The following is a 17,504-nucleotide window of genomic DNA, read 5'->3' as shown; positions in this document are numbered from 1 at the left end:
AATGTTGTCCTTTTGATTGATACTATTACTTGTTCCATGGAATGTCTCCTTCTCTGGTGTCACTATGCAGCTAATAATCCCTCTATAGTTTGATTGAAAGTTGAGCAACTGGGATGAGTTCCGTTCTCGTCAGTTGTGAGGCAGCTCCAGGATCTAGCGGAGTTTCATTCTGCTGTAGATGGGGTCACTGTGAATGGGAAGCAAGTCAAAAGTCCCAAACAACCACAATAGTCACCCTTGGACCTCCTTTTGAAATCACTTTCAGAGAAGTCAACAGCGGTGTTCAGACAAGAGCTAGTTATTCTAGTCCAGAGACCATGGAGGCTGATGCTCCAGTGGGCCATTAAATACTTTGGACTAATTGTTTCTTTGTGTTTTTGCTTTTCGGCACTCTAGTTTGCTCTGGTGTGAGAAAGGCTTTAGGTGGCTGTTCACAAGCATTAAGATCCCACTCACTACTCTTCACAAGAGGATGTAGAACTATGTCTTCTTAATTACGTTATGCTGTTTGACCTTGCTATTTACTGCACTTTATTAGAATAGTTTCCATCTCAGTTTCAAAGTTACAGGCTGTATCATTGACTACGTCAGGATGTACGGATTGGAAATTAGACACTGCCTGGGGAAAGGAGTCAGTCTTTTACCAAAAGTTCAACCAATTCATTTTGCTCAGATCATGAAGGAATGGAAACCTGGAGTCTTGGATTAACAGAGCAAAGAAAGAAGACTACAGGGGGAAGAGTGTAATGGGAACATGAAAGACAAACCACTAATGGTGGGAAATATTTTGAAGAAAATGATGAAAAAAAAGAGAAAGAAAACTTTAAGTGAATACATCGCAATGTAAATAACCTGGACAATATAAAGATATTTAAGAGTCAATGGATAAATAGGCATGTGGAAGCAAGGGAAGGAAAAAGTGTGGCTAGAGATTATATGCATACTATAAACTTGGTGTAAAGGTTGATAGTAAGCTAAAAACTGAAAAATATATAAATCCCTTTGACTTTACAGAAAAGCAAGGTCTGTTCTGGGATTTGTAGTATATTTGTTTACTTCCAAAACACATTTAATGGGAAACTTAAGTGACAGTCATTGAGCCAAGTATTTCTAATATAAAGATATTGAATAAGGCATAAACCTGACCCAAAGATTCTCATATACCTCTAGTGGCAAGAGATGTGTGAATAACTTTAAAAATGCTTAAAAGAGATATATTTGTGATACTGGGATAATAGAGACAATGAAACAATAAGCAATAAAAGTGCCAATAAAAGTGACACATTTCTCTGCATGGAAAAAGTATAAATTACCCTAATATTGTACTATGTCCATGTTTGTGAATTGACTGCTGTCTGTTCTGTTGCTGTTGGGTGAGCATGGACTGTTAACTGCAGGGTTGGCAGGCCAAGCCCACCAGATGAGGCCATCTGTGCCTGCAAAGATCTGCAGCCTCAGAAGCCCTGTGTAAGGTCGCTGTGACTTGTAATCTACTTAATGGCAGTGGGATTTTTTGGATTTTTATTCTCTGAAGTAATGGCACACAATTCCAGTTTTATGTAAGTAATAGGAAGGACGAGCAGTGGAATTACTCCCTGCTACCTTATTTGTACGATCAGATTTCCCGGGTCACTCAGTCAGGAAGGAAATAAACTAAGAGTCAGCGCTTCAGAAGTGGACTGAAGATGACAAATTACGGTGTTGCAAGTGATAGGCCTAGATCCTTCTTCCGCCCAGAGTATCCCAGGCGCTTTGTTCCTGGCATACTGGAGCAGAGATTCTATGGGTTCCAGATTGTGGCTGTAGCTGTGTTGCTTAAAGCAGCCATTGAAAGCAAAGTCAGGGATCTGAATACTCCTACGTTCTCACATTGTACAGTAGATAGAAGCAAAAATATCTGACTCTGGTCGTTCGAGCGAGGTAGACTGTTTTTATTGGAAGCATTGTGTACATGGTACAACAATGCCCAGTGTCTACTTTCTGATTTCTTTGTGGATAAAAGCGAGCTCTGGATTCACTGTTTAGGCATCTCCAGTTCTCCCTCCCATCACATCAGTTAAAAAAAGGAGACTGAGCAATTAATTAGAATGCTATCCAAAACTCTGCTCCTTTATTCACAGTCTCCTTGAAACCACTAACAAGCTCCTGAGTTTCAATGCTCTTTGTAATTACAAAGTAGATATTAAGGTGTTTATGTGAAATATATGAGAGTATACATATACTGTTCATATTACAGGACATGTTACAAAGTGGGCTGTCAACAAGTAGTCACCGATTGGGAGTGTGTTTGTTTTTTATCACAGACACTGTAAAGTATAAAGTGAAGTTCCACAGAAACGCAGATAAAGAGACCAGATGAATTTATTTTATACAGCTCTCGCTATTTCTAACTGAGCTGCAAGTCAACAAATGCAGCTTAGTTTAACAGCTTAGTGAAATTTTTTTGGGGGGGATTTAGGAACAGATGAATCTCCTGGAGATCTTTTTAAAATGCAGGTTTTGATGCAATATGTGGGATATGGAAAGTTGTGTTTCTTATAGACTCCAAATGATATACATGTTGCCTGCCCAGCTACACATGAGCAAGAGTCTAGAGAATTTGAGTATATGACCATTGAAGAAATACTGTATTAGATCTATATTTATCTACTCCAACATTGTTTCCTGGCATGACAACTTAAAATTAATTTATTCATTTGTCTATTTTACAAGATAATAAAGATTATTTTCTGGGTGTAGGTATAAAGTCATCGATGAGACAGATAAGGATCCTCCCCTCAGAGAGTGTGTAGTCCAGTGTTAGGGAAGACAATAGATACATTTAAAGACAGAATAATAAAAAAAGTTTCCGTGTCTGCTGAAATTATGAAAGAAATAAAAGAAAATTACTCTGGAGGTAGATAGGTAGTCCATGAAGACTTCTCTCAAAAGGAGACAATTCAGTGAGCCCTGCATGTTGACTAGCCATATGCCATGTGAAGATCTAGTTTCATGCAAAAATGATGAAACCGCAAAGGCTCTGAGGCAACGAGGCCAAAAGGAAAAATATAAATACACAAAACTTTGTAGCTAAACCTTACTAAGTGTGAAAGGAACGGAGTGATGACCCCGAGAGCAGAGAAGTCAGCAAACGGAGTACACCTGGTAGGACTGGGAGAGAGCATGGGGACACAGATACCAGAGCAATCTTGTGGGCAAGGTTGGATCTGACATGGCCCTTAACAGCTTTGCAGAGTTCACATGTGCTCCCTGGATGGACAGGTGTGCCTTCAGGAAGAGAAAGACAGCTCACTAAGGTCTAAGCAGAAAATCGACAAATGAAATAAGATAGGGGACCCAAGTAGGGGAAAAATAAACGCAAAAACTCAAAGAGCAATGTAAACTCGTAAATCCTTTAAGTAAACACTACCATCAAAACCACATAACTTATATGCCATATATGGTAAGTTCATATTTAACACACATGTAGCAAGTGCTACAGAATGAATTACATTATTCTAGAAAGAAATAATTGAGTATCCACAGAAATGCATAAAGATCTTGGTTAACTATAAATTGTAGTCTCAACTTGCCTAGTTTTCCATAGAATGCTAGAAATATAAAGGAGTCAGAGTAGGCTGGACAATTAAAAGAAAAGCAAGAAATGAAGAGAATCAGATGTCTGCAAGACTCCTTTGCACTATGAAGAAAGTTAGCAAGAAAAAGATCCATCATGCAAATTATAATACACTGTATTAAATAAGTTGTCCTATAATAATAGCTTGTACTTTACTGACATACATATGTATTAATGCTAACTATCTTATCATACCCATTTGGAGGATCTAAGCCCAACTGTAAAGCCAATAAAGTCATAATTTAAAATACATGAAATAAAAAATTCAGATTAACTAAAGAAAAATAAGTGGCTTAATGATGAAGCAATTGTATTTTAATGAGTTTTCATTACTCATCAATGAGAAAGCCTAACATTTTAAGGCCTTGCAAACTACGGGCTATTAAAATATAAGTGCATTCTAATTGACTTCTGATTTTGTCAAATGACTTAAGGCTTTGCTTCCATGTTAGAATATTTCCAATGGACTTTTGATTTTCCATCTTGTTTTTTCAACTGTTTGAACCAAGGGTTTCATATTGCTAGGATGCTCCAAAACCTGCATCACAGACAATGAGGTATAATTATGTTATTTAACAAAATAACTGGTTAATGTTTCCTGTTTGTGCAGTTTACTCTGTTATGTGGCTCTTTTAGCACCTTAAATTAGCCATCTAAGCTATAGAGTTCAAACTTTGCCTTATACCTCTTTTTTGTCATTTATCTTTAACTCTTTTGTTTACCTTTGGCATTTTTAAAGAGCAGCAATAGCTTCTTACCTTTGGTCTCTGTGTCATCCATTCGTTCGATAAATACTACAGGAATCTATTTTCTCCATATCCCTCTGGGCTAGACATTGAGAATATAATATAAGAGTGGTGTAGCACATGCCCTCCTCAGGCTTAGAGATTAGTACGGTTAGAGGCAAACAGTGAAAAATGGACATGGGGGACTCTGGAGTTACGAAATCCATATGAAGGGTAAAAAGCTCAGGAGTGTGGATCCAGGAACTAGTTTATACGGGAAATGTTCCTCAACTGAGGGTGCCATGAAAAGCAGTGATCACAAGAAAACAAAAAGAAACATGTTTGCGTTGGGTCCTAGGAACTTCAGGAAGGGCAAACAATGTGTGAAGTGAAGGATTAGAAGAAAAGAGTTCACAATGTCTTTGAAAGGAATGAGACCTGTCCCACGTGACAAGACCTTCAAAGGGCTCTAGGGGAAGTGACGTGAGATGAAGCTAGATAGAGAAATGAAAACTTTCAGAAACCAAGTCTGCATCTTTAAAGCAATAGGAAATGACTAATGGGTTCAAAGCCCAAAGTGACACCATCAGACTTTGGCCCTTTGTTTGCCTTGCCTTTGTCTTCAGCCTCTCTCAGTGGAACTGCATTAAGCAGTGGTTTTATAAGGCCATCCATCATTTGCAATCTGCAACTAATAATCTTAATTTTTTTAAGAAAGAAAAAGAATGACCAGCACATAAAAATTCTCTGGAAGCCGCAAGCAATTTTGCTTAAGAGATACCAATGAATTTGATCATGTGGCTCATGCTAAGGGTATAGTCTTCATTTATTTGTGGAAAAATGACTCATTTCCAATAAAAGAGAGGGAGCTATTTCATCAGTGCTCTTTATTTCAAGCCTAAAATTATAAGTATAAAATAATTTAGTGCAGACATATTGGTAGCATAAGCCCACCCTTAACTATATACTGGATCTACATTTATGCTTCAAATAATAAAAAATTATATTTGGTAAGATACACTTTCACACTCACATGCATGTGCATGCACAAATGACACACACACACAAGTTCATGGTGTTATAACATCTGCTTGTATGTAGGATCTGTCTTGGTATTGGATATATAGGCATTCTTTTCAACTAAGACCAACGGGGGTATACTCTAATTTATCTGGGTCCCCATCTGGCTTCAATTGCTTGTGTAAAAAGCGCTTTAACAGTGACAGACTGTTGGTGATCCTGTCTTTCCCAGGAGAAGGAGTTGACAGACAGCTGTGCAGAGATGCCATCTTCCCCATCCCCGTTGCCTGTGATGCCCCATGCCCAAAGAACTGTGTGCTCAGCATGTGGTCTGCTTGGTCCTCCTGCTCACACACCTGCTCAGGGAAAACCACAGAAGGGAAACAGATACGTGCACGGTCCATTCTGGCCTATGCAAGTGATGAAGGTAAGTAAGGCTGCCAACTGAATATGGGTCTTAGAGGGCTTCTTTTTTAGTTTGTTGTTGTTGTTGTTGTTTGAAAGTTAATAACTGTGTAGTCTGAGTAATATGATGTCCTATGAAAATGCAACTGCAGAAGCCCAGCAATCAAAGATAATCTACTTTCTCTTGGGATACTGAGAAGTTCAGTTCTTTCCCAAAAATTAGTCTGGAAATTGACCGGATATCTGAGCAAAGAAAGAATACTTTCAAAAGTGAAATCACTGTGTTGTTTTTCTTTTATTTTTTACTCTCAATAATTCCTATTCTTTCTGTCCAAGATATTAAACCAGTTCATAGGTCTGAAAATGGCTGTCAAAATTCAAAAATGTCAATTGCCCTTGTTTCCTCAATATTTGAGTAGTCGTTGTTTTTCTTTTGAAAGCTAACAAGTAAAATATCACCAGCATAACAGTATGACTGCTACTTCACTGCAAATCATGGGGCTTTCTACCATTCAATTTCTGAATGTAGCCTCTGAGGTACAGAATTGTCATATGCAGATTGTGTTCATTTTGAAAATAGGTTGCTCCTAAATCACTTCCCCTTATTAGATGAGCAAAGTGTGTTTTGTCATGTATCCATGCCTCACTTGTGTACATTGTATGGATGAGATATGCATAGCTCCTGGTAATTGTCTCTCTAGCTTGTATCCAAATGCTAATTTGGCCGCTGTGTGACTAGCTGATATAATGTCATACTTACTCTTGTCATTCTGGAAAATAACAGGAGAAAGGGAAGCATGGAAACAAGTTCAGTGCCGTCCCTCTAAGCATGTTCTTTCTCAGGGAAATGATGTCTGTTATTTGGTGTTATCCAGCGAAACATCCCTTCTCTTTATTCACAGTTAGCGCTGATGAATGATGATTTATCTCTATAATACGTAGGTGCTTCTCTGGGTTTCCTCCCAGATTGCAATTTCAGTTATTAGAGTTTCATGGGGTTTCCAATACCTTTTGTATTTTTCTCTTTATGAACTGTTTTAGCAGTAGAACCAATAGTATTCTCATTTAATAAAACTTTTGTTCTGTGCTTTTGAAAATGTATAATTACCTGCTCCTGAGACATGAGTGAAATTTTGACATACACAGTTTTACAAAAAATTTAGTAGTAGTGTAACACAAAATTAGAATTTCTATATAGTGTCCAGAAACCTCTTTATTACTGTAATATAAATTTAAGTCTTGATACCCCCCAAAAGAGTTATAGTGTTGAAAATACCTAATAGGAAAAAAACTGAATATTTTAGAGAGAAAGTTATATTCCTTATGTTGTCAAGCAATCCTTCTAACCTTGTATAGATTATATCCAGGCTTCAAACTCTATCAACTCAGATTATATCACGGGCTTCATTAAAATTAGATCTGTGGTCACCCTACATCCCGTAAACCCTTTAGTCTTTGCAGACACTTGCTATGTGACTAGTAGTGAGTGACGCCTCACCCCTGAGACACGTTACAGAGATTTTGCCAGGTGTGCAGAACTCACTGGATCGTTATTTCAGCAGACATGATGCCACACACTGAAAGGTCGTGCAGTGCTTTAAAGGGAAATGCACGGTCACTCTTTTACATGCATCACCCACGTGGTTGTGAGTATGGGACTTTCTTAATTTTTAATTAAGTCTTGTAACTGCATTATAAGCAAGCCATGCTGGAAATTTATAGATATTTATATAGTAAATCATAAAGGTACAGAATCCAAAGCATAATTTTAAATGAAAACCAGAGTTGACCGTGTATCATAGGTGAATTTTCTATTTGCCCATGTTAATAACATTTTCACAAAGGGTATAATTATATAAGGAATTGGGTGGAGAATATATTATTCAAAAATTGTTTGCTTAATACCTAGTGTTTATAAGACATTAAAACATGCTCTCTTCCTCAAAAATAAGCCCTTACCTAATTCTTATCATTTTTCAAAATGATCTTAGAGCAGTATTTCCAGGAACATATGGAATGTGTTTTCTCTGCTAATTAATAGACTCTAATAATGCACAAAAGTAGGTCTTTTTAGTATCCCTCAATCATTAGTGTTTTGTATATCCTATAAGTGTCCTGTTAAAGTACAAAAAATTACTGTGATAACATTAAAGGGAAAGACTACTTTAGGAGAATTTTAATTGCATGACTAAACATAAAAGTATACTATACCTGGTGAAATAACTTAGCCAGGTACTACATTTGCAAAAGTATCTCGATAACCAAGTAAGTACCTAAAACTTTGCTTATTTTTATCTCCTCAAGAGTTTATGTGATGTAGACTAGATAGCATTTTATCCGCATGGATAAACTAGGCTGTGCTGCAATAACAAACTGCCTGGAAATTCAGTAATTTTAAAAAACAAGCTTTGTTTATTGCTGACGAGACATTTTGCTACAAGACTGGACCCAGGAGAGTCTGCCTTTCATGAGCTAGTATAGCGTTGTATTTTCCTAAGAGCTGTTTCTACGATTCCATTTGAGTCCTTCCATACAGAAGTGATTTATGTCATTCTATTGTTGAACGGGAGTTGGGAATGTGGTCGGCCGGATGCTCTGAAGAAGCAAAACCAGTGATGCTCATATGTACATGTAGAGAGAAAGAGAAATTTATATCCCAAAATCTCACCCACTTTTAGAAGTAGCTGATTCCAGTGTGGTTCAAGTCTGTGGGCCTGATGTTAGCTAGAGGCTTCCTTCTCTTAATTCCTGGAGTTGCTGGGGATGGCATGCCCGGAAGCAAGAAGTTGAAGCAGGAAGAGCACAGGCTGATAAGTGCAAGGTCAGATGAATCCAAGGTTTGAATGCAAGGGCGGATGAATCCAAGGTTGGCAATCTATTGGTGGCTCCTGAGTACAGCAGGCAATGGCAGGAGGTGAGGAACCGGATGCAGGATCCAGAACCAGCAGAAGTAATGTGCTTTCCCACAGAGGACCCTTGAAAAAGAGCAGGCCACGGCCTGAGGAGTCCCTCTTCGATTTGCATGAAGGCTGTGACCTGATCACGGGAAGCTGCCCTTCAGAACAACCGCTGGCCACTCACTGAGTTGATTACGTTATGTTATATCCCATGATGGGGTTTATGATATTGTGTTAGATCGTTTTGTGGAGGATTACTGCCTAACTACTAAAAATCGTTAAATGAAAGCGGACATCGTGGATCCATATGGAGATACATGGGTGAATGAATGACAGGAATGTTTGATGAGTGAGATTTTATTTACATAACCTCAAACGGCTCCCTAATGGGGAAGTCTGGCGGCTCCTAGCTCACTCCGGTGATCCAAGTTGGTACCGTCAGTAAGGGAGCCAATACAATCTCGTGTACTCGATGTGATACAATGAAAACATGACATACTTTCTACTGACATTTTCAAGGATGTAGATCCTGAATCTATTCAGGAAGACCATGACTGTCTGTCAGTTTGTTGTACTGTAATATCTTGGGTGTTGCTACAACGCTAGGAGCTGTGTTACCAACATTTCAAAATGCTAGCCATGTCGCCCATTCATGAAAGCTTTCTGACTAAGACAGATTAGGAGGGTCTGGCATTTTGCTTCCCAAAAATTAGTCGTTGGAACCCTGCAAATCACAGCAGAATATTATCCAAAATAGCACTAGAAGCTGAGTCCCATCGGCTGGAAGCCACTCACCATATACAGTGGCTACAGAAATGGACTGTGCACACCAAAAATCGTGACGACAGTACAGGAGTAGACAAGGTCTGTTCTGTGGCACCGGGGTTACCCACGGAACCATAAAACCATACTCAACAGCAATCAAGAGTAACAATCAAGAGGAAATATTAGATAGACAATTAAAAACCATTCTACAAAATAAAAATCCTATATTCTTCAAGAGTCTAAACTATGAGAAAATATTAAGGAGCCTTTACCAGACATGACATCTAAATACAACACTTGATTCTGAACTAGATCCTTTCCTTATTAAGAATATTTTGGGCAGATTGGTAAACTTGAATGAGGTTGGATGATTAGATGGTGAATTGTTATATGCATGATAATATCCTTGTTTCAATACACGCTAAAGTATTGAGATTAAAAGGATATAATTTCAACAACTTCTTTCAAAAGGGCCAGGAAAAATATTTTGAAAGTGTGTGTATTCTGTGTTGTCTTAATTAAATGCTCTCTATTTTACTTCTCTGGGCTCTCATAGGCATGTCAGTGGTTACATGGAACTAACAGGCAATATTCATGATTAAAAAGTTTATGAAGAAAGTTAGAAAGTTATAGTGCCAGTGATATATTCTCATGATAGTTGTTTATCAGGACATGTTATAAAGTTCCTTCAGATCTGCTACTAAATACACAAAGGGGCAACCACTCTACTGGAAACCTCAATCCAAAGGCAAAATCCATGGGTCAGCAAACCTTGTTTCCTGAATTAAGTGCCCAAAGGTACCCTACTCCAATAAACCTCAGCCCCAGACCACTCAACTCCCCTTCTGTGGCTCAGCAAGCCCAGCTTCCCCAACTAAGTGCTCAGAGGCACCCCACTCAACAAGTCAGCCTTCTGCACAAAAACACCCAGCGTCATTTGTTCCATGGACTGGGAAGTCTCCCCCTCTGTTCCGTGCTCTGGTTACTGGTTCTGCTGCTGATGCGTCTTTGCTGTGATAGCTATCTTCTGGATCAAGGAGGTTCGTTGTGCTCCACTCCTGGTTCTTGCTAGTAACAAGATCCTTGCTCCTGCTTCTCAGAGGGCCCCTTTCATACACTTCAGGAAGGCATTCCTGGCAATCCTGCTTCTATGATTCACAGGTGAATCTCGTCAGGATCTCCTGAGCAGCCCCACGCAGAAAAGTTCCTTTGGTGGGAGTTAGAGACTTTGGCTGAAAGAGCCACCTTAAATAATTCCCTGTCCCTACTTTTAATTTTTCTGTATGTTTGAGGCTGCTTCAGAGTTTATACATAAAAACTAAAAATAACAATAGAATGTAAAACATGTTTTAGCAATTGCTTTTCTCATGATCTTAAGAAACATTTATAATATTCTATCATGCACAAGAATTGCTATACATTTTTTCTTCTTGAAGTATTGTGTTTTGTAACCCGTCACAAATGATAGCAACTAGAAAACAGTTAATACGTTTAATCGCTATCACTCTAAAATTAGATTACGTAATATGTGAACTTCCTAAGTTTTAACTTCTTCTGGCTAAATAAATTGTTAATTCACATTTTAGCATTGAAGTCGCACAATGGTTAGGCTCTCAACTGCTAGCCAAAATAGGGCAGTTTGAATCTACCTAGGGACTCGAGGGAAGAAAAAGCTGCCAATCTGCTCCTGTAATGAGTACCATGTACAAAATTCCACAAGAGAGTTCGCGCTCTCACTTGGGTCCCTATGCATTGAAATAAACGCCATGGCATCTAGCAGTAGCATGACACTTTGCGGTGAAAGTTTCCCTGTATTTTATTAACTCTCAGCTGAGCTGCAAAAGCATCTGTAAAATTATGCTGGGAAGTTCTAAAAGGAAGCAATCTTTTAGCATTTAAATCTGATGTTTTTGCATGAATAGTAATAAGTTAAATGTCTAATTGAGTTTGAAATTGAAATTTAAAAATGGATGGTATATTTTTAATCTTCTCATCTTTAATTCCTGTTGTACATCTTAAGAATATTGATTTTGAAATGAGAAATGGTTAAAAAATGTTTTCCACTGAATATAATAACAATTTCTGTTAATTCTTATTATATAGTTAATTATCCTTATTGAGCAAGAAATGAGAGAATATTTACTTTTTCAAAGTTCAAATGACCTGATATTATAACTTCATCAGCCAAATTTTAGTATTCCTTCACACCTGCTATATACTTGAAAAGAATAGAGGCCAATTAAAATAAAATTATGCCAATTTTTCTCTAATAATAAGTAGTCTTAAAAAGTATAATACTGTATTGTGAAGCATTGAAGAAAGGAATATTTTTAAGTTGCTTAGTTTGTATAACTCAGTGCTTTTAATCATAAATGCCAAGGTACAACTGCATTTTCTAAAGGAATTTGAAGAGCCGTGTGTGTGTGTGTGTGTGTGTGTGTGTGTGTACACACACTCACACACAAACACTTTGGCTTCTAAGTAAGCACAATCACTTCCTTCTTCCACATTTGACGTTGAAAAGGAGTTCTGCTTCAATTGGTTCCTACAAAACTGCCACACAAGATTTGTGAAGGCTCCACAGGAAATCTTCTATGTCCTTCTGCTAAATATATATATATGTGTGTGTGTGTATGTATATATGAGGAGGAATGGAGACTATGCTGCTATAGAATCTCTCGGGGTTCTCTACAACTAATGCCCTTCTGATTCAACTGCCCCTCTTATGCCCTTGTCAATGCATGTTTTACGTAGCAGTGGTCTCTATTAAAGGGATTTTGTCTAGCCGAGAAAGTTAGAAGCATCTTGACATTGTTATTCACAGTGCAGCTATAGCCTACATAACCTCAACCCACTTTCCCATCCTTGTTTCCAGTTACTTACCTATATATACTCTGCACTCTGACTATTGATATTGCTTATACCTGCTTGCCTGCCTTCACTTTCATTAATTGTCCCCACCTTAAATGAAGCTCTCCCTTTCCTCTTGTTCCAATACTCCTCCTTACACACAACACAATGCCTCCTTCTACCTGTTTTCAATGCCCCAAATGAATACAGTCTGCCATTTTTGAATCCAAACTGTACTAAATACCTCTCTTAATATGTGTATTATATTTTATCTATCATTATAGCCTTTTGTATAGTTGTTTTACCCTGCTATCCCGAACACTCAATGAATCCTATTTGTAACCCCTCGATGTAGGCCTTGAGAAGTCGTTCTCAGCCTGTGGGTCGTGACCCCTTTGGGGTTTGAACGACCCTTTCACAGGGGTCACCCAATTTATAACAGTAGCAAAATGACAGTTATGAAGTAGCAATGAAAATAATGTTCTGGTTGGGGGTCACAGCCACATGCGGTACTGTATGAAGGGGCCACGGCCTGAGGCGGGTTGAGAGCCATTGCCTTTGAGGGTCTTACACAGCTATTGTGTATCACAGTATCATATTCAATGCATACTGTCTAATTCTTGTTCTTCTTATTTTCATCTACGACACAAATCATAAGGTAATCAAGGTCCAAACCCAAAACACCATTAAATGGACATTTGTATGGGAAAGTTTACGTTGCAAAATGTCACGAAGGCTAATTAAAGTTCTTCATCTCATTAGGCTGATAGACAATGTCGATATTTGTATTACTTTAGCACATGTTTTACTATGCAAGCGTGTATTGTTTAATACATTTTGTACAAGTTTTTTTTCACAGTTCACCTTTTATAATTTCACTAGTGCTAGGAAATATTCCCAAATGTCTGGATTAGATCTTCCTATAAGTAATAGATAAATTCAAAATTATATCTATCCAAATTCCTATCATAAAATTATTCTCTGAAAACATGATGCTGCTGGAATGACTGATGGCGACAGTGAGCCATGCTGTCGAATGCCACGTTGCTGTTGCAGGGTGCTTGAAACCGCATGGGGCGAAGCCGTCTGACATTGCAGGGCACTTGAGACCGCACGGGCGAAGCCGTCTGACATTGCAGGGCACTTGAGACCGCACGGGGCGAAGCCGTCTGACATTGCAGGGTACTTGAGACCGCACGGGGCGAAGCCGTCTGGCATTGGACTAAAACTCTGATGCGGCCTGAATGGGGATGGGGCAAGAAAATTAACAGTCTTTCTGTCTGTGAAGTTAGCAGCTATCTAGCCGTGCCTCAACACACCATGCTGATGTCGTGGAAGTTAGGGTTTTGTGTGTGTTTGTTTGAATTGTTTTTGTCATCACTTTTTTCTCAAGTCAGCCTGTCAATTCCAGTGTCAAAACAATTTAGAGGTTTTTTTATTAACTTGCAATTTAAACAGCATACCTATATGAACATGTAAAGGTGGGTGGAGTGAAAACTTCCGCTTCATTTTTGTAGATGAGCGGTTTTACTATTCAGAGTAAACAAAGGGTTAAAATAGTTATGCCTATACATGTATTTGGTATAGAATGTCTCGAATAGCAGATGTTTGACTGAAGAAGATTGAACGAATCTCACACCTCTGGGAATAAGCAACGGAAGTGCTCATTTGCATTTCCCTATTCAATTAGTATGTTTTAGGATTCAGCCCTATTCACACCTAACCGTCTCTTCAGAGAGTGCCAGGACCACGAGGCGATGGGTCAGAGGACAGGGGGTGAACGGGGAAGGATGCTGTCACATTTGTGAAGAAGGGGGTATTAATGAAGTGCCATGTGGGGCAGACTGTTCTGATGGTGATTCCACTTTCAACACCGTGGAAATGATTACAATCTGTACTTAAGTTCTCACATAAACCAGGACATTATTGAGCGAGCAGAGAAATGTCTTTAGTAATAAGTCAGATCAAATGTGGAGATCGGCTCAGCGTGCGGCCACCAGCTTTGCTTAAGCTTTTCCCCAAATAGCAGACGTCTTGCAACAGCTTCCCTGTGTGGCCTGTAGTCATTGGTCATGTTTTGTTGTGGTTGTTGCTTTTCTAATATGAAAAGTTCATTAGTAGTTATATTTAAACTTTCTTCCACTAACTCTGTATCACCCAGTGTTCCTGTAATTCCTTATCAACAGTGAAGCATTTTCTTTTCCTTGTGACCAGCATGTGTTGCAGTGTATCTGATGGTCAAGAAGGGAGGCAGTGTCTTCTTTCAAGACATGGCATTGGCCACGTGAACCTGCTCCTCACAATTAGTATTATAAGAGCATGATGGTTAGGAACTTGGCGTCATGACCTTGGAGTTGTTACAGCAGTACCATCATTTAAGTTGTATCAGCTCCTCTACTGAATAATAGTCACCTCATGAAACAGCTGTGACCAGAAAAAGAGATCACACCTACTTATTATTAGCAAGTTAAAAAGGTTTCCTTAATGAAAACTCCCATACCTTTGATCCCCAAGGGCATCATATTTCCTCATTGACATCCTGTCATACTGTAACAACTTGTGTGTTGCTATGAAGAACAGACTATGAAGAAAGAATGGGCTGTCACTTCAGAGGGATTACCACTGACAGTCCTGTAGATAGCATCAAAACATTGTTGGTGCCTGTATAGCTCGTGAGTAGCAGCAGAACATGGTCAGAGACAGTGTCCAAAGATGAGCCCCTCAGATCAGCAAGCACTCAGACTAGGACTGAGGATGAGCTGCCTTTGCAAAGTAACATCGACCGTAATGGTGTGAATGGAGCACAGCCTGCAGGTGAAGAGCAAGTCATCCACTTGCTGATAGATCACAACTCAAAATCAAAAGAAACAGTTACAAACATCAATTAATAATTGGAACTCAGAATGTCTGAAGTATGAAACTAGAATATTGTAAGTCATTACAAATTAAATTAAAGATCAATATTCTAGGCATTTATGGGATGAAATGGACTAGTCTTGATCATTTGAAACAGACATTCACATAGTTTACTATTCTTGGAATAAAACAAGACAAATGACATGGCATTCATCCTTAAAAAGGACCTTCAAAGAGATATCTTGCCCCGCTCCCACTACCATGACTCGAATTCGACCTTGCAAGTCTGGCTAGATCACAGGATGTACACTGGTACAGATAGGAACTGAAAATACAGGGAATCCAGGGCAGATGAGCCCTACAGGACCAGTGGTGTGAGTGGCAAAACAGGGAGGGTAGAGGCAGAGTGGGTAGGAAAGAGGGAACCGGTTACAAGGAACTGTTTGTGACCTCCTCCCTGGGGGACAGACAACAGAAAAGTGGGTGAAAGGAGACGTCGGACAGGGCAAGATATGACAAAATAATAATTTATAAACTATCAAGGGCTTATGAGGGAGGGGGCAGCGGGGAGGGAGGGGAAAAATGAGGACTTAATACCGGGGATTTAAGTGGAGAGAAAATGTTTTGAGAATGACGAAGGCAATGAATGTACAAATGCGCTTTACACAATTGATGTGTGTATGGATTTTGAGAAGAGTTGTATGAGCCCCTAATAAAAAATAAATAAATAAAGAGATATCTTGAAGTTGCAATTTAAATGTAAAAGTTGGAAACAGAGGAAGAAACAATACTTGGAGAATATGGCGTTGGTGATTCAAATGAAGCTGGAGAGCATGTGACAGAATTTTGCAAGACCAATGACTTCTTCATCACAAATACTGTTTTTGAAGAACAAAAAGGTGACTATTTACACGGACTTCTCCAGATGGAAATACCACGGGAACGTTTTCAACAAGCTGATGAAGCACTAGAAGCCTTCACTCATCTCCGCCAGGAAATCTGGAAGACAGCTACTTGGTCAACTGACTGAAAGAAATCCATTTTTTTATACCTCTCAAAGAAAGGGGATGCAAAATAATGCCCAAGTGATCTCAAATGCAAGTAAATTTTTGCTAAAGTTCTTCCAACAATGGTTGCAGCAGTACGTTGACAGGGAGCTGCCAGAGGAAGAGGCTGTGGAATAAAGAATATCATTGCTGATGTCAGACTTATCTTGGCTGAAAGTAGAGAATACCAGAAAGACATTGACATTGGCTATGCAAATGCATTTGACTGTGTGGATCACAAGAAACTATGGACAGCCTTGAAAGAATAGAATGGGAATTGCAGAACACTTCATTGTGCCTCATGTGCATGGATCAAGAAGCAGTTGTGGTAATAGAACAAGGGAATATTGCATGATTTAAAATCAGGAAAAATGTGAGTCCGGGTTGTATCCTCTCACAATACTTACTCAATCTGTATGCCGAGCAAGTAATCAGAGAAGCAGGATTATATGAAGAATATGGTATCAGGATTTAAGGAAGGTTTATTAACAACCTTTGATAAGCAGATGATACACTCTTGCTTGCTGAAAGTGAGAAGGACATGTACTTACTGTTGAAGATCAAGGATTGAAGCTTTTGGTATGTCAATGTAAAGACGACCAAAATCCTCACAACTACATCATCAATAGGTAACGTGATAAATGGAGAAAAGGTTGAAGTTGTCAAGGATTTTGTTTTGCTTGTCTCCACAATCAGTGTTCATGGGAACAGCAGCCAAGAGATCAAAAGACTATTGCATTAGTATCAACTTGAAATGTAGGGGTGGGTGGATCACAGCCTGATGACTCCTCCTTGTGGGTGTGACTACCTCATAAGGAGAGTCCTGGGAACACTCCCCACCCCCACCCCATTGCCTAGCCACTCATCTGAGAACTGCCAGAGCCCTGTGATGCTTCCACAGCCATTGGATCCACAAGATCACCCGCTGCCTGCATTCTGCATCATTGCATGTGGCTGTGAGAGTCTGAAGAGAGATTTCTGGATTAGTATCATACTTACGGACTTGAGTTTGCCTGGGCTGGGTTGTTTTATCGATGCATAATTACTTCTTGATATAAAGCTTTCTCTTACACATATATTAGTGTCACTGTTTCTCTAGTCAATCGGGCTACTTTGAGGACTAAAGTGCACCTCAGCTTCACTCAAGCCATGATATTTTCCATTGCCTTAAGTGCTTGTGAAAGTGGAACATTGACTGGGGAAGACCAAAGAAGAATCGATACATTTGAATTATAATGCTGGGGAGAAGAATATTGAAAGTACCATGGACTACTTAGAGGATAAAAAATTCTTGGAAGAAGTGCAGGCAGAGTGCTCCTTAGAG

General features: G+C 39.0%; 1 protein-coding gene across 1 annotated transcript in view; it reads left to right on the top strand.

Annotated features, from left to right (window-relative positions):
- The window catches only part of THSD7A (thrombospondin type 1 domain containing 7A), a 283,581-nt gene that overhangs the window by 154,783 nt on the left and 111,294 nt on the right, over positions 1 to 17,504 (top strand). Inside the window, exon 7 of the mRNA XM_004702825.2 lies at positions 5,594 to 5,788. Within this exon, the coding sequence (XP_004702882.1) occupies positions 5,594 to 5,788 (195 nt within the window). The remainder of the gene's footprint in view (positions 1 to 5,593; positions 5,789 to 17,504) is intronic.

The sequence above is a fragment of the Echinops telfairi genome, unplaced genomic scaffold, assembly GCF_000313985.2.
Source record: "Echinops telfairi isolate 266 unplaced genomic scaffold, ASM31398v2 ScPeMD7_23;HRSCAF=83, whole genome shotgun sequence".
Lineage (NCBI taxonomy): Eukaryota > Metazoa > Chordata > Mammalia > Afrosoricida > Tenrecidae > Echinops > Echinops telfairi.
This window is presented reverse-complemented; position numbering and strand designations above follow the sequence as displayed.